This window comes from Arachis hypogaea, chromosome 20 (genome assembly GCF_003086295.3).
Source record: "Arachis hypogaea cultivar Tifrunner chromosome 20, arahy.Tifrunner.gnm2.J5K5, whole genome shotgun sequence".
Classification (NCBI taxonomy): Eukaryota; Viridiplantae; Streptophyta; class Magnoliopsida; order Fabales; family Fabaceae; genus Arachis; species Arachis hypogaea.
This window is the reverse complement of record NC_092055.1, coordinates 137,976,896-137,995,250: the sequence shown is the minus strand read 5'-3', so window position 1 is coordinate 137,995,250 and position 18,355 is coordinate 137,976,896. Positions and strand designations below refer to the sequence as shown.

At 37.0% G+C, this 18,355-nt stretch overlaps 1 protein-coding gene across 2 annotated transcripts; it reads left to right on the top strand.

The window, feature by feature from the left end:
* The first annotated feature begins 14,555 nt into the window (after positions 1-14,555).
* Positions 14,556-17,979, top strand: LOC112783828 (uncharacterized). Of its 2 annotated transcripts, none has more exons than XM_025826900.3 (12): positions 14,556-14,679; positions 14,759-14,779; positions 14,863-14,973; positions 15,273-15,330; positions 15,413-15,456; positions 15,540-15,620; positions 15,901-15,971; positions 16,091-16,201; positions 16,578-16,660; positions 16,938-17,154; positions 17,334-17,417; positions 17,647-17,979. In XM_025826900.3, exons 3-12 carry the CDS (start codon positions 14,863-14,865, stop codon positions 17,711-17,713), a joined length of 927 nt encoding a protein of 308 aa, XP_025682685.1. In that variant the 5' UTR covers positions 14,556-14,679; positions 14,759-14,779; the 3' UTR covers positions 17,714-17,979. The 2 variants fall into 2 exon arrangements, with proteins under 2 accessions (XP_025682685.1, XP_025682684.1); XM_025826899.3 differs by having other exon boundaries at positions 14,863-14,988.
* The last annotated feature ends 376 nt before the right edge of the window (positions 17,980-18,355 follow it).

Here is an 18,355-nt window from a genome sequence, read left to right as displayed (position 1 = left end):
TTTTTTGTTTAAATCAAAACACTTACACTTATTTAAAATGAGTAAATTTTTTTTTTTGGTAATGTAATGGGGCTGTTGAGTTTAAAAAACTTGAATCTAATTAAAATGATAATCAAACATTATTAAAATATTATTTAAAAAATTATTAAATTGTTATTTGCTTTCAATAGGTTATTTAATATTTTTGTTAGTGTGCAGAAAGTTTACGATTGGGCCAAATTGAATCAAGTCTACTGTGATTAAAGTTTGTTTAGTCTTTAAGCAAAATTATTTCATTTTAAGTGGCTGAATTTTTAAAGGGATAGTAAAACAATTGGGCTAAGAAGCTAATACAAAGTCCAAGTCAACATTCTCTTGGTCCAACATCATTATTGATCTAAACTAGAAGAAGAAAGAAATGGATCAAGGCTTGGTTCAGTTACCTACTCCCTTGTGATTGGCATTCAAAATTCAATTTGGTTAAATGCATTCCTTAGTAACCGAAACTCAAAATTAAATTGAGTTTATTGTGCATTGAAAGCTTCTCTCTTCTCTCTCCTCTCTCTTGCTTTCGGTCATGTCAATCCATCAGAGAAGAAGATAGAAAAAGCTATCAGAAGAAAAAAGGCTATGAAATAGAAAGGCTATTAAAGATCTTTGCTTTAGAAGGAAATATTTTGGAAGATGACTTCAAGATTTTGATGCCAAGAAAAGAAATAATTTGCCTTGACGAAAAAGCAAATCTAAGTTGAAAAAATTTAGTTCCATTTTTGTTCATCAAAGAAAAAAGATAGCCGCTATGCTACACGTAGGAAGAAGCAAAAATAGAAGGCAAGAAGCTATCTTGGGTCAAAACCATATCAACGATCAGAATCCATTCTTGGGGCCAAAGTCAAGATCAATGGCCAAGATGGAAGAAGCTTGAAGAAAAAGGGTGAGAGTGATGAGGAGAAGAAGGTGCTGGGTTAGAGTTTCAACTTTGGAAGCTTCCCCTTCTATATTAAGGGTGAACGGCCAAAGGTTGAGATCAAGGAGAGAAAGTGAAAGCACAGAGTTCTCATAGCTACCCGAGCTTCCTGAGTTCTTCTCCTTCAATGGTGTTCATTTTGTTTTCTTTTCCTTAGTATTTGTCTGTCTGAGTCTCATGGTGAAAAAGACAAACATGGTGAGGTTTGTAAGAAAAAGCCAGTGAGAAGAAAAAGAAAGTGATCAAATTAGAGAAAAAGCCAGAGATGTCTCAGAGTTTCTTTGTACATCTATCTGTTGTGTTTCATGATCCTGTGGGGATTCCCTTGCAAGTTGGTTTAGCACTTTGCTGTTGAAAGCTTGGTTTGAGTCCAAGTCAAGTTTAGATTGTGGTTAGAATCTGGATTTGTCCCAGATAAGAATGGGTAGTTCTTAGGGAGAAATTGGTGTTTGTAATCCTGAAAAAGAGATAGTGAAATTCCATCATTGTTGTGATAGAGACTGGATGTAGGCCACATTGCACCTAGTGGCTGAACCAGGATATATCTGGTGTCAATTCTTCTTCTCTACTCCTTTCTCTGTTTCTGTTAACCAGGAGACAAAAACAAAAGTGTCTCTCAACTCAGCACGAGACAAAACAAAAGTGTCTCTCAACACAGCACGAGACAAAAGTAGACAAATCTCCTGAAGTTCCTTTGAAAAATCAGAAATTAATATTCAGCAAAAAGGGGTTAAGATTCAACCCCCCATTCTTAGTCACTGATTACCATCAGGGCCTAAGCCCAACACAAAAAAGAAAACTAATTAATTTGACTAGTGGGTCTGGAGACCCTCCAATCTTGCTCCATGAGAATTTCTAAATTTAGCTCAGGTTTATCAATGAAACTATATCCAAATGGTTTGTTCAAACTATGCTTAGCCATCCAGTCGGCATAGGTGTTGCCTCCCTTGAGAATATGCAGAACTCTAACTTTCCAGGATTTTGCCAACTGATTAAGCAGTCTAACATTTTTTTTGACGGGTTGGATAACCAAACTAAACTAAGACCCAAGCCTAGAATAAGAAACACAACTCCTAATACTAGCTCCCTAACTACTCGATTGAATTGCTTTCCCTCCCCTGTAACCATACTACTATAAGGAAACACAATTGACGCTAAATTATGAGACCAAATAAAAACTATGGATCTGCTTCGAGGAGTAAAATCACGGTACGAGATGCATAACAATCCAGAGTGTGGACGATCCAGAGCAGGAAGCTGCAACTCTGCTATGAGCTTGAGTAGAAAACAGGAGGCAACATTAGAGACGACTGTGAAACCCGTCGCTGAACTGTCTCAGACATGGCGCCACTGATGATGGAAAGGTAAGCCTAACTTCTCATTTCTAATTATCTCTGCAATCTGTTTGGGCGGGTTAGATGGCCAGTGATTAGTTAGTTGATTTTGCAATTTTAGAAATGCCAAGGTGTGAGTGATAAACCCCATTTGCAATTTCTAATTCACCTTGATTCCATTAGATGCCTTGATATGTTTGTTAAGTGATTTTAGATTTAGGAGGCAAAGATTGGATCAAGGGAATGAAGGAAAAGCATGTAAAAATGGAGAACTCATGAAGAAATGAAGGAATCGCAAAAGTTATCAAGCCGACCTCTTCGTACTTAATTGACCATAACTTGAGCTACAGAGGTCCAAATGATGCGATTCCAGTTGCGTTGGAAAGCTAACATCTGGGGCTTTGAAATGACATAAGATCTGCTATAGTTACATCGCGTTTAAAGGTGCACACGCGCATGGTACGCGTACGCGCCAATGGTTGCACATGATTCACTTAATGCAACTCGTGGCCAGCGAATTCTAAGGCATTTTGGGCCCAATCCAACTCATTTCTGATGCTATTTAACCCAAGAATTGAAGAGGGATGAGACATCTAGTTAGTTAGTGAGTTTTATTTTAGTTTTATCATGCTTTAGTTAGTTTCTAGATAGAAAAGCTCTCTCTTCTCTCTAGAATTAGGAGTAGGTTAGATCTAGATTAGGAATTCTTAAATCTAGGTTAATTTCATGCTTTGATTTACTTTTTCTTTTGTAGTTCTTATTTTTCTACATCTCTTCTCTCTAGTTTAGCATTTAATTCTTGTAATTCTCTACTTTTATGTTGATGCACTTTTGTTCTTTCCTTTTCTTTTTAATGCAATTTATGTTTTCATGTTCCTTTATTGTTCATTTGATTTGTTGTTGTTTAATTCCTTGCAATTGAGTAGTGTAAATTTACTTTCCTTGCAATTTTACTATGCTTTTCTTTTATGCCTTCCAAGTGTTTGATAAAATTCTTGGTTGGATTTTAGAGTAGAATTTTATGCTCTTGGCTTGGGAAGGTAACTTAGGAACTCTTGAGTTGCTAATGTCCAAGTGATTGACGATTGGGAGCCATTAACTCTAGATCTCACTAATTGATTTGGTGGAGAACTAGGACTTATGGACTTGGATTGATATAGCTCACTTGACTTTCCTCTACTATTAGTTAGGGGATGACTTAGTGGGATTGATCCTTACCAATTCTCATGTTGTGGTTAGTGATAAGGATAGAGATCCTTGACCACCAACCTTTGCCAATACCTTTTTAGTTGTTAGTTTATTTTCATTGCTATTTACATTTCATGTCTCTTATCCCAAAAAACCCCAAAACATACCTCATAACCAATAACAAGATACTTTATTGCAATTCCTAGGGAGAACGACCCGAGGTTTAAATACTTCGGTTTATAGATTTTAGGGGTTTGTACTTATGACAAACAAATTTTTGTATGAAAGGATTATTGATTGGGTTAGAAACTATACTTGCAACGAGAATTCATTTGTGAATTCTAAACCGTCAAGAAACCCAATTCATCAAAATGGCGCCGTTTCCGGGGAATTGCAATTGTGTGCCTTGTTATTGGTTATTCTATATATGTGAATATTGTGAATAGCTTTATTTTTGGATTGCTTGTTAGTTTTTGCTAGTTTTAAGACTTTGTTTCATTAGCTTTTGTTTCTTATTTTCTCTTTTCACTATGAATTCTCACTTTGACTATGAGTTTGGTTCTAACTATGTTGTAGGAAATGGGAGCTACAATGAGAATGTGTATCAAAGATGGGACAATCAAAGGTGGGAGGAGCCATATGCATATGATCAATCTTCATGGCAACAACCTCCACCAATGCACTATGAAGAAGATCTATTCTATGATGCATACCAATCCAATGGCTATGGTGAATCTCCTTGTGACTTTCAAGAACCACCACCATATGAGTCATATCCTCAACATGAACCTCAACCACACTCACAAGCCTATTTTCACTAAACACCCCCATATGAACTTGATCCATATCCACCATACCAACCACCTTTTGAACCACATGAGCCATATATGGAACCACCATTCCAAGATTACTACTCCCAAGAACCACCTCAATATACACCACCACTTTACCAAGAAGAACCACCTTCCTATTATGAACCCTTTCTCCAAGACAATGAACCCTCTTACCCATCCCAATCCTCAATGGATGAAATCCTTGGCCTTATACTTCAAGGGTAAGGAGAAATGCAAAGGGAGACACTAGAATTTGTGGCTACCTTGACCAAGGTAGTAAGCACTTTAGCCTCCCAATGCTTGAGCACTCAAAGCACTCCCATGGTCACATGTGGAGAATTAATTGAAAAGCATAAGGAGAGATTAAAAACTCTGGTGGAAAATGAGGGATGTTATTTTGTATTAGAGCAATTGGAGAAGCCTATGATCATTGAAGAAGAGGAAGAAGTGGTTGAAGACTTAGGAGATGCGGAACCTCCTTGGAAACCTAGAGTTGAAGAGAACTTCTCCAAGAAGAGTGAATTTGATGTTGAGGACGAATGTGCACAACCTCCAAGGCATATTCCATATGAAGACTTGGAGGGAATGAAGCAAGAATTGAGTTTCCTTGGTGATGAAGACCATGCATCCATTCTTCTTGGTGGTGAATCCTTTGAATTTGAAGAACCTTCTTCTAAAAAGATGGAAAGCAATGTGGAGGTAGATTTTTCTCAACCTCCCATTTATGATTTGAGTGATGGAGAAGAGTTAGATGAAAATGATGAACAAAGGATTGAAAATGAAGAAGTTTGTGAAGAGGTGGAGGCAATCAAGGAAGAATATAAGGGAGTAGAGCTTGCAAGGACATTGGGAATACCTCTCCCCAAGCCATCACCATCCATTCTTTCATTCAAGTGGGTAAATTTCTTATACTTAAGCTTTATTATTCCCCTTGAATATGGTTTGCTTGAGATGGATGGTCAACTTAGACATATTTGTGGCTTTAAGAGTAAAAGGGAGATGGCTAGTGGTTGGAAACATTATTCTAGGTTCATTATAGTTGCATGTTCAAAGTTTGATTGCAAGACTTGGTGTAGAACTAGAGTGCATGGGTCTAGGAGGATTGTTGGTCACTTTATTGAGAATTCATCTTGCTTGCCACCCGAATGGACCAATAATGATCAACTTCAAGGCGGGTGTGAAAATAAAGTGTGGGATCCTGGATCGCACAAGGAGAATCAATTTTGGGAGCCCCAAGCTTGTGAAGAACTCCATCAACACTTGGTGCAACAAATAAGGAATCTTGGGGCACAATGGAGAACCAAGCATTGGTGGATGTTCAAGGATAGCTTCAAGCACAAGCCACCTTGAGAGGAGCTCCCTATAAGTCCAACTTAAGGACAATAAACAAAAGTGCTAGGTGGGAGACACCCTACCATGGTAAATTCTTTTCATTTCTCCTTTTGTACATTTTAATAGAATTAGTTTAATTTCATGTTGTGTTTAGTTTGTTGAGTTTATTTGGTAGTTTGGTATGTTAAATAAGATTTTAGGGTATTTTGGTAGCTGTTTGGAGGTTTGGAAGGCTTGGTTTGGTGCAAGAACTTGGAAAATTTTTGAAAAATAAGGCACCAACCCATGCGTGCGCGCACCTGGCGCGTACGCATGACCCAAGCATTTTCGCCCATCAGCGCGCACGCGTACATGGCGTGTACGCGTGGATGCAAAAATTCCATTCCCCAGCCAAAAACCCGAGAGTTAGGCATGCACTGTGTGAATATTGGGCCTAAGGCACAAACCAACCCACGCGTACGCGCACCTGGCGCGTACGCGTCCATCATGCTAATTTCGCAATGCGTGCGTACGCACGCTGTGCGCGCGCGCGTCGATAGCGCCACCTGCCCTCCTGATACATTTTCCAGAGAGTTGGGCCAACCCTGGGCTGACACTGTGCCCTGCGCCCAACCTAACCCACGCGTGCGTGCACCTGGCTCGTACGCGCCCTTCGGCCAATCTGCTTATCGGCGCGTGAGCGTGCATGACGCGTCCGCGCCGGTAAAAAAAAAATTTCCCATCTTCCATTTTCTTTTGTCTATTGCATTTGCCTACTTTTATTCTTTACATTTTCATTTTGTTTTTATAGCCTGTTTTTACTTTATTTTTTTTGAGTTTTTTATTTTAATAATGGTGTTGAATTCTCTTACTCAATTGTTGAGAATTTCTTGCATTATTTTGGTATCACTTGACTTGTTTGATATTGATGGGTGATGAAATTTTTAAATCAATGCTTCATCTTGTATGACTCTTGTATCCCTTGTGCATTGATATGAGCTCATATTATTTTTCATGATCCACTTTTTTTCTTATTTGAACTTGATGCTCAATATGCTCTTCATGCTTTGACTTTACTCTTGCATCAAGCTTAATGATATGCATTAGCTTACATTGTTTTCTCACTCACATGTTGTAGCTACCATGTGGATGAGAACCTTACTCTTATTTGGCATTAGCCCCGACCTATGTTCTCTTGCTTTGCTATCTTTATTGTAGGCTTAATTTTTCTTTTTTTTTCTTTCCTTTTAGGTTGGCCACCAAGAAGGGAGAAAAGGAAAAGATTTTAAATGGGACAACAAACAAGTCCACCCGCACAACCCTTTGAAGAAGCTCATCAATTGTAGCAACCCATCCATATTGCTCTTCTTTGCATGCACCGAGGACGGTGCGATCTTCAAGTGTGGGGAGGTCGTCCGACCGATCTCCATTGGTAACAATTTTCTTTTTCAACACCAATGTTAGTTAGTGGTTGCATTGCATATTAGGTTGCATGCTAGTTAGAATTTGTACATATTTTGTCACTTCTTTTTATATTAGGACTACTTGGTTAGGGTGATGATTTCTTTTCCAAGAAACTGTTTTTAGGGCAACCTACCAATTTGAAAATATTTTTGTTGAACTTGCTTGAAAGAATTTATTTTGGAACATGGTTTTTGAGCTAAGAACACAAGCTTGTGAGATTTGAGTCTAATGACGTGGTTACATCTTATAACCACTTATTTTCCTTCTTATGTGTATTATTCTCTTTCTATGATTGTGATCTTTGATTTGTTTGATTCTTTATGTCCATTATTTTGTGTATTCATGCATTTATATGATTGAGGCCATCGTTTCATTTAGCTCACTTACCCAAATAGATTTACCTTTTATCTTCCCTTGTTAGCCAATTTGAGCCTATGATTAACCCACTTGTTCATAATTTTAGCACATTATAAGCCTTAAAGCGAAAAATAATAAATGTCTTTAATTTAGATCTTTGATTGGCTTAGGCTAGTATGTGTGTATCATTCAAATGTGGGAAACTTGGGACATTGGTTGAGAAAAGGGTAGTTTTGTGTTTTTGTTGGTACTATTGGGAATTGGGTACATGCTCATGTGTTAATTAAATGTAAAACCATATGCATTGATGCTTTTATACATATTTTATTGCAAAAAAGAAAAAAATGTGAAAATAAAAAGAAAGAAAAAATATACGTAGATATAAAAAAAAAAGAAAAAAAATAGAAAAAAAGAAAAAGAAAAGAAAAGTAATAAAAAGGGGACAAAATGTCCCAAGTGAAGCTCAATAAAATCAATGCATATGTGTTGTGATCAAGAAAAAAAATGCACGAGTATGTGAAAAAGTGAAGAATGGGTAGTTAGGTTTGTTTAGAATTGTATAGGTTGCTATATAGGTTAGGTGGGAAGTCTAAGGTAATCAAAGATTCAAATTTCAAGTCCACTTGACCAAATATGCATCCTTACCTTGACCCTAGTCCCATTACAACCGATGAAAAGGCCTCATAATACTTGTATGCATGCATGAAATAAATGTTTTGTTAGATGAAAAACAAATCTTGGAAAGCATGATTAGGAGATAATTGAGAGAATCGACCCTATACACTTGAGCGACTAGAGTGCAAACACTTCCGGTGAGGGTTCGATGCTCAATTCCTTGATTCCCGGCTTTCATGAGCGTTCTTCTTGCAAGTCCACTTGAACTTCATTTTTATATTTGAATTGGTAGGATTCATGAATCGTTATATGATCTTGGCCCTACTTGTGCATATATGTCTTGGAGGATTGATTTATTTTTAACCAAGTAGGTAGAATCATTTTGCATTTAGTTGCATTCATATAGATAGATGCATTTAGGTTATTTGCATTGAATAAATGTCCATACCCCTTCTCTTATCCTTCTTGGTTTAAGCATGAGGACATGCTTGGTTTAAGTGTGGGGAGGTTGATAAGCCCCATTTGGAGGGTTTATCTTGTGTTGAATTTAGAGGATTTTATCATCTTTTCCCACATTTATACAATGAAATAGCATGGTTTTGTAAATTCTCCTTTAATTGTGCTTAAGAGTGAAAACATGCTTTTTAGGTCTTAAAATAGCTAAATTTAATTCACCTTGATTCCATTAGATTCCTTGATATGTTTGTTAAGTGATTTCAGATTTAGGAGGCAAAGATTGGATCAAGGGAATGAAGGAAAAGCATGTAAAAATGGAGAACTCATGAAGAAATGAAGGAATCGCAAAAGCTGTCAAGCCGACCTCTTTGCACTAAATTGACCATAACTTGAGCTACAGAGGTCCAAATGATGCGGTTTCAGTTGCGTTGGAAAGCTAACATCTAGAGCTTTGAAATGATATAAAATTTGTCATAGTTGCATTGCGTTTAAGGGTGCGCACGCACATGGTACATGTACACACTGATGGTTGCACATGATTCACTTAATGCAACTCGTGGCCAGCGAATTCTAAGGCATTTTGGGCCCAATCCAACTCATTTCTGATGCTATTTAACCCAAGGATTGAAGAGGGATGAGACATCTAGTTAGTTAGTGAGTTTTATTTTAGTTTTATCATACTTTAGTTAGTTTCTAGAGAGAGAAGCTCTCTCTTCTCTCTATAATTAGGAGTAAGTTAGATCTAGATTAGGAATTCTTAAATCTAGGTCAATTTCATGCTTTGATTTACTTTTCCTTTTGTAGTTCTTCTTCTTCTATATCTCTTCTCTCTAGTTTAGCATTTAATTCTTGTAATTCTCTACTTTTATGTTGATGCACTTTTGTTCTTTCCTTTTCCTTTTAATGCAATTTATGTTTTCATGTTCCTTTATTGTTCATTTGATTTGTTGTTGTTTAATTCCTTGCAATTGAGTAGTGTAGATTTACTTTCCTTGCAATTTTACTATGCTTTTCTTTTATGCCTTCCAAGTGTTTGATCAAATGCTTGGTTGGATTTTAGAGTAGAATTTTATGCTCTTGGCTTGGGAAGGTAACTTAGGAACTCTTGAGTTGCTAATGTCCAAGTGATTGACGATTGGGAGCCATTAACTCTAGATCTCACTAATTGATTTGGTGGAGAACTAGGACTATTGGACTTGGATTGATATAGCTCACTTGACTTTCCTCTACTATTAGTTAGGGGATGACTTAGTGGGATTGATCCTTGCCAATTCTCATATTGTGGTTAGTGATAAGGATAGAGATCCTTGACCACCAACCTTTGCCAAGACCTTTTTAGTTGTTAGTTTATTTTTATTGCCATTTACATTTCATGTCTCTTATCCTAAAAACCCCAAAACATACCTCATAACCAATAACAAGACACTTTATTGCAAATCCTAGGGAGAACGACCCGAGGTTTAAATACTTCAGTTTATAGATTTTAGGGGTTTGTACTTGTGACAAACAAATTTTTGTATGAAAGGATTATTGATTGGGTTAGAAACTATACTTGCAACGAGAATTCATTTGTGAATTATAAACCATCAAGAAACCCAATTCATCAGTGAGCTAGCATGTTCCCTTCTCAAGAAATTCAAGAAAAACCACAGTTTGTGAGTCTCTTCTGAATAGCTTTAATGTCTTGAATTATTGGTTCTACTTCTACTTCCCAAAATATTTTTTCTTCTTTGATTGCTTGAATTAGTTGAAAGCAGTCGGATTCAATGGTTGCATTCTCAATTTTGAGATTTTCTATTAAAATGATTGCTTCTCTTATGGCAGTTGCTTCTGCAAGGATGCTGGAGTTCGTTTGAATTTTTGAAGTTGTCCTTCCCATGAGGGCTCCATTGCAATCTCTAATCACTTCTGCTACACTTCCTGATTTGGTGTCATTGGAGAAGGCTGCATCCGTATTTAATTTGAGCCAATTTTGAGGAGGGGCTCTCCAGATTATAGGTACCGTCCTTCTCTTATTTGATTCTTTGGTGCTATTATGTTCCTTTTGTGTTGCCTTGAAATATTCTAGTTCAAGATTTTTTGCATAGTTGATAGTAGACTTTGGATTAGGCTCTGTGTCATGAAAATTTTTTTCATTTCTTGTTTTTCAAATTGCCCACATTGTGATACCAATTCGACTGCACATTTTATTTGCTCCTGTTCTGCCTCCTTGGTTGCATTTTCTGAACATTTTTTGTAACTACATCCCGACTGAGCTTACGCTTTCCTTTGTGGGTGTACATTGAGCTTGCGAGCCAAACCATACTGCTCTTGTCCATTCACATAGAAGTAGAGCATGTTCGGTAGTCTCCTATGCCTGCAGACAAATCGGACATAGATTACTGTTAGTTATCTTTTTCTTAATCAAATTGGCTTTTATCCGGAGGATATTGTGGATTGTCCGCCATAGGAACATCTTTATCTTTTGGGGAGTTCTCATATTCCAAATTTCTAGCCAAAGATCCTCTAAAGGTGTACTTGTTGAGGGTTGTCCTTGGAGTATTTTTCCTCTTCTACTTTTTTTGCTATATGATATCCAGTTTTAACAGTGTAGTTGCCATCTTGTCAGCACGGCCAAATCAAATTGTCTTCTCTTGCTATTATGCTTATTGGAGTTCTGATAATTTTTTCGGCTATGACTGAGGGAAAGAAATTTTTAATTTTTGCTTGGTCTCACTCTTTTGAACTTGAGATCAAATCCTCCACTCTTAAGTCTTCATTGTTTTCTTTGTCGAGCGGTTGATTCAAGCCATATATGCAGTTATCCTTCCACACTTTTACTCTTTTGCCTTGGCCTATGTTCCATTTAGCTTTGCTCTTTAACAAATTTCTCCCCTGTAGAATGCTATTCCATATCCAAGACCCTCTTTGATGAGTTTGAGCTTCCCAAAACTCACAGTTAGGGAAGTATAAGGCTTTCAGAATTCTCACCCAAACAAGCTTCTGGATTTTTGATAATTTTCCATACTTGCTTAGCCAGTTGTGCTGTGTTTTGGTGATGGAAGTCCTTGAATCCTAATCCTCCTTCTTTTTTACTCGTGCAAAGCTTTGTCGAAGCCCTTCAGTGTATTCCTTTTTCCTTTCCTTGACCTCTCCACCAGAATTTAGCCACTTTTGCACTTAATTTTTTGCAGAATGATTTAGGAAACTTTAATATACTCAAGGCGTATGTTGGTATCGCTTGAATAACAGCCTTGATGAGCACTTTCTTCCCGGCTTGATTCAAGAGATTCTCTTTCCACCCTTCAATTTTTCCATCCACCTTCTCCATTATCCAATCTAAAGACTTGTTTTTTTTATCTTTTTCATTGTGTTGGTAACCCTAAGTACTTTTCCGGTTTGTCCCAAGTTGAAATATTGAGGATCTCCTCTATGTTGTCTCTGGTTTGGATTAGGATCTGATTACCAAAGGTAATTCCAGATTTTTCCAAGTTGATCACTTGACTAGAAGCTGAGGTGTACACATTGAGTATTTGGACTAGCTGATACACTTCCTCCTATTTAGCTCTTGAAAAAATGATGCAATCATTAGCAAATAATAAATGTGTAATGATAGGAGCATTTAGGGCTAATTTGACCCCAGATATCAGATTACTATTAAGCGCTTTATACATTAGAATAGTAAAAACTTCTGCAGCAATGATAAAGAGATAAGGTGAAAGAGGATCTCCCTGTCTAAGACCTCTCTACGGGGTTATCTGTCTAGTTAGAATTCCATTAGTTTTGAACCTGTATGTCACACTTTTGATGCACTTCATGGTAAGCTTAACCCATTTTTGGTGGAATCCTAATGCCTTGAGCACTTCTTCAATAAACGTCCATTCCATCCTATCATAATTTTTGGGATAAGTACAACTTGTGTTTCATTTAACTCCTTGGGAATGTAAACCTTTTCAAAGAAAATTTAACCACTGCACAAACATCTTTTTGAATAGTACTTCAGTACTTCTGGTAGAACTGACCACTAAGACCATCAGGTCCAGGAGCTCTTGTACCATCCATACTAAAAACTGCTTGTTTTATTTCCTCTTCTGTTACTTTATTTAAGAGATCATTGTTTATAGACTCAGTCACTCTCTTGGAAATATTCTTAATACAATCCTGCAGGTTGGTACTTCTTTTTGATGTGAATAACCTCATGTAATACTCTTCTATTAACCTCAAAATATCTTCTTGTTTGTGAACCCAATTTTCTTCATTGTTTCGTAGCCTATCAATTCATTTCCTGTCCCTCCTTTGTAAGGTAGAAGCATGAAAGAATGCCATATTTTGATCACCTCAATTGAGCCATTTGATTCTAGCCCTTTGAGCTCAATATTTTTCTTCTTGACTCCATAACTTTTTGATTTTTTCCTTTGCCTCTTTGATAAGAATTTGCTGATGTGGGTTGTGAGGAAAATTTTGAAGTGACTGAATCTTGGATTGTCACCATGCGATCTCTTTATCTACCATTCTGAAGTTAGTCCTATTCCACTCCTTAAAGACCTTGATGTAATTCTTTGTTTTTTTTTATCAAATTTTTCCAATCATCTCCATTGTTGTTTCCTCCAATCCATCCTTTCTTGATTACTTCCTTGCAATCTTCTCTGTCATCCCAATAGGATTCATATCTGAAGAGTTTTGAAATTTTTTTGTTCAGCCTCATGTCAAGAATAAGGAGGCAGTGATCCGATGAAATGGCTGGTAGAGCTGTGAGTCTAGCATGATTAAACATTTGTTTCCACTTCCAATTAACCAATGCGCTGTCTATCCTTTCTCTTGTTACGACACCGTCTCTTGGGTTGCTGAACCAAGTGAATTTGCTCCCTTTTAGCTCCAAATCCATGAGGTTGTTTTTGTTCACCAAGTCTCTGAATTCCTCTATTTGGATTGGCAGCTTCAGGTGTTTTCTAACTTTTTCATCTTGATTGAGAATGTCATTGAAGTCCCCAATGAAACAACTCGGCTCATCTACCATGTTTTTTGATTCACCTAATACTTGCCAAGTTCTTCTTCTATGCTTAAAAATTGGATTGCCGTAAACAAAACAACACTTCCAATCAAGATAATTATTACTCTTTATATCTGCAAAAATAAAATTTTGACACCATAAATAAACAGAAATATTAACTTTTTTCATTCCATAACAAACATAGACCTCCGGACAAGTCTCAGAGTTTTACATAAAAGACATTTTTAAATTAAAGCTTTCTTGCTATTTTTCTTAATTTTTCCTCCTTAGCTCTAGTTTCCATAAGGTATACTATGGCGGCCTGTGTTTACTGCACAGGTTTTTCAATTCGAAAGCTGTCGCGGCCGCCGCCACACCGCGACAGTTCCAACTTAGAATAATCATGGCTGAGGTGGGGGCATGATTAGGCCCACCTCCTTAGCCGTAGTTGCTATTTCTTATTCTGTCCTGAGTCTGCTGCTTCCTTCCTGAACAATATGGTTCTTGTTTCTTTTGCTGTTTCTTGATTCATGGTCTTCTTCCCAGCTGAACTCTATGATGTTCCTTCCTCCACTTTCATCTTTCTTTCTTTTGATTTTCAGATTATACTGCATCCTTATGCTCAAGATTTCTTTCCATATCTTCAAATTATTGTTGAGTTGATTGCTTGCCTTTGATTCTTCTTCTTTTTCTTCATCTAAAACCACTTCAACATAATAAATCTGCCCTTTTTTATTCTTGTAAAATTATTTCTCTTTGCTTTTTCCAACATCGATTCATTTCTCCACTTCTTCTCTCGTGGCCTATTTTAGGCCAAATTCAATTTTTTTTTCATCTTCTGAATATTGACTCCACGAGTCTTGTTGATTGTTGAGCATATCAGCTTAGTTAACGTTTCCTTGAGGAAGAAACCGTGTGTTGTGGCCCCTAAGTTTTGTTTTTGGTTAAGCAGTCAACTTAAGCACTTATTAATCCAGAATTTCTGGGCCTAAGTTTTGTTTTTGGTCCAGCAGGCCTTAGTGTTGTTTTTGTCTTAGAAGGGCCTGAGCCATTAAAGAAAAAGGAAACAATTTCTTGACCCAAAAAAAAAAAGAGACAATTTGATGCAGAATAATATGAAGACGGCGCGTGTGTGGTCCTGACAGTGGTGTAGAGGAGCGAGTGAGCTGAAAGCCGAGGGAGGCATGGCCGGCATTCGAATGATAGGTAAATAATGATTTCATTAGGTCTATTCAGTTTCTTCGAACTTGAACTAATGAACTCGCACTGTGTGTGTTATGCGCAGATATAGCCGTCAACTTCACAGGTTAGGCATTTCATCAAACAATTGTTCGGCATTTTTATGTATCTATCTATCTATCTCCAATTCTAAGTGTCTCAAACACACAGATGGCATGTTTAAGGGAATCTACAACGGCAAGCAATGCCACCTTGCAGATTTATCTACGGTTCTCTCCAGATAATTCTAAGTGTCTCAAACACACAGATGGCATGTTTAAGGTCGACCGCATCATTGTATTTCCTCTCATATTCTCTCTCTCTCTCTCTCTCAATTTTTACATGCTACTTTTCCATTTCTCAAGAATGCTTTGATGCCTATAGTGTCTACTCCAACTTCAATTATCTATTACTTCATCAACTGCCATAAAATGTGAAAATTCTGATGTTAAAATAGCTGACTTCTGGGGAAAATTACAAAATTTGCCCTCAATCAGAGCACAAGCTTCAATTTCATTGTGATTTGTGAATAAAATTATTGGAACTTTCACGGTTAGAAGGACTTGCTTTTTGTGTTGCAGGTAACCGGTGGATCCTTCGAGGAATCGAGGGAAGCACTTGCAATTGCTGAAACTGATGGTTTGTTACATTACCATCATTTTCTCTTTATGAATCTCGGATGCCAAATGTGGATAATTTTGTTGTGTTTTGTGTGTCATAGGACGACTGTTCTGCACAGTCGGTGTGCATCCGACACGTTGCAAGGTTGCTTTTCTCTGTGGAAGCTCTTCTTTGGAGAAGTAGTTTAGATTGAAGTGTATATAACCATCATTAGTGTATTGGTTCAGGAATTCGAGGAGAGTGGAGATCCAGAAAATCATTTCCAGGCTCTTGTGTCGCTAGCTAAAGAGGGAATTCAAAAAGGAAAGGTATTCTTAAGTTTAACTGGTTATTTCTGAATGCTAACCTGCGTGGCTTTGAATCTTAAGTGACTTATTCATTAGGTAGTTGGTATTTAGTATTTAAGGTAAAATAGTAGTTGCCTCATTTCTAATAAATGTTACCCCCAAAACGTTTTCATCTTGTATGTTGTTATTCCATATGGTGGCTGAAATTTTGCTCTAGTTCAGAAAGTAAAAAAAAATCCTGCCCAAGTAACCATTTGGAAATAATAGTTATACACTCTGCTTTCTCTTCTTCACATGGTAGGTCGTGGCAGTTGGAGAATGTGGGTTGGACTATGATAGACTTCATTTTTGCCCTGCAGAGATTCAAAAGAAGTATGCATTTGCAACATATCCATTCTTAAAACATGTCACATAAGATCTCTTTTCCCCCTTTTCTTGTACTTGTTTCCCTAATATGTTTGATTATGTGAATTTTTTTGGGTGAAAGCAAGGTATTTCGAAAAGCAGTTTGAATTAGCACATATCACAAAACTACCTATGTTTTTACACATGCGAGCAGCTGCTGCAGACTTCTGTGAAATTGTTGAGAAAAATAAGTACAGGTGCGGTTGTTGGACCTCATATTTTGAAATTATTAATATTCATATAGGGCTGCTTTAATATCTGCTTTGTTTGGTTTATGATTCTATCTGGTTTGAGAAATTAGTTTTAAGGATTAAAAACTGTTGTTGCCATCCTTGGCTATGTTGTTTCTGCTTTGGAAATTACATAGGGTGTGGTTGCTTGGAGATACTTATGCTTCATTTCAAACCCTCAAGCTCTCATTTGAAGGATGAGGCCTTGACTATACATATAATCACTATGAATATATGAAAAGGACTCTCATATGGTTCATTTTGGCTTATTCCTTGCACATGATGGTGTACTGTAATCACTATGATATATGAAAAGGACTTATAATCTCTGCTTATATGTCAGGTTCACTGCTGGAGTTGCACATTCTTTTACTGGTAGCACGGATGATTGCAATAAGCTTCTTTCCTTTGATAACATGTACATAGGTAATCCATAGTTGAGCTTTATTATACTTGTTAACCATTTGAAGTCACCTAGACCTAGGTATGTCTAATTTAAATGTTACCTGTCTGTAAATATAACCACAACTAATTTTTCGGTGCCGATTACAAGCTCTTCGGGGTAAAAATGATATATGTACTTTGGGAAAGCTGTGTTTTCTCATAACTTTTTATCTAAAAAGTAGAAGATATGAATGGCGTGTTTCCCTTCTTGCTCTTGGTTTGATTCAATATCTATTTCTTTTGTTTGGCACTTTAACAGGCATAAATGGGTGCTCTCTCAAGACAACTGAGAACCTTGATGTTGTGAGGGATATTCCTGTTGAGAAAATGATGATTGAGACAGACTCACCGTACTGTGAAATCAAGAATACTCATGCTGGAATTAGTTTTGTTAAATCTACATGGCCTTCAAAGAAGAAAGAGAAATATGATCAAGAGTGCATTGTCAAAGGCCGCAATGAACCCTGTTTAGTTAGGTAAGCTAGGAGCCAGAGCTTATGTTGTGTTTTGTCTATTTTTTTCTCTATTAACAGTCTTATATCATTGTGATTGCTTATTTTTAAACCTAGGACATGTTCTATTCATTTTCTTCTAGATTTATGTCTGAATGAATTTTAATACCTCTTACTCGGATAACATGACTGCAATATTTCAGGCAAGTTCTTGAGGTGGTTGCAGGCTGCAAAGGCATCAATGATGTCGGTAGTCTCAGCAAAACATTGTACCACAATACTTGCAGGTATTTGCAATTTGTCCTGGAACTTAAATATACTCCTCATGCACACACATCAAGGGTTCTTATACCACATCCCAGTCTTGGTTGGGAATTGAACCCAGTGCAGCTCCTTGTGAGACAACCAATAGTTTGCTCAGGGATGCAACCTGTCACAAACTTAAATTAAAAGAATCGTAATTCAATTCCATTTATTTCCCTTTCTAGTCAGGGGTGCTAAAAAAATTCTGTGCAGGGTTTTCTTCCCTCAAGACTTGGATTCTGCAGCTGATGCTCTTCTTGCTGGCGCTAATTCTTCATAAAGACTCATCTGCTTCTTCGGAGCTGTTTGGCCGTCCAATTCCTCATTGTGTTGAGAAAGCTGGGAATCAGTGTGGGAAGCGACATATCATAACGTGTTTTCCAGATGGCAGTTTCCTTAGTGTGACAGATCATTGCATTCTATGTTAACGAACCTGCTACTGTAAACTAGAATGATTTTATACAGCAACAAACCGAAAGACTCTATTTTCATACTCATTGTGTATTTACAAACCTGTTGTTTACAATGGTAGAAATTGATCTTAAAGTATTGTGTTGAGGGTTATTCTGTTGAGAAATGATATTCAGAAACTTTTTGCAAGGTTTTCAATAGAAATTACTAGAGTTAAATGAAATGCAATGAACCTATTCGTGCCTGCATCTAAAAAGTTAATGCATTGGCATGACTTAAATAACACAATTTTACCAAACGTTTATGTAGCTCTACCAAACAAATATTTATCAGTGACAATGTTAATCATAAAATTGCTAGAAATGGGTTTAATTAATTGGTCAGATTTATCAACTTGGGTGATGGCATAATTATAATTAAAATATTTACTGACTTGGAAACGATTTAGGTTTTGGTCAAACTAATAATTGACTTCTGAAAATGCTTTTGCCTCAGACAGACTAGCATTGCA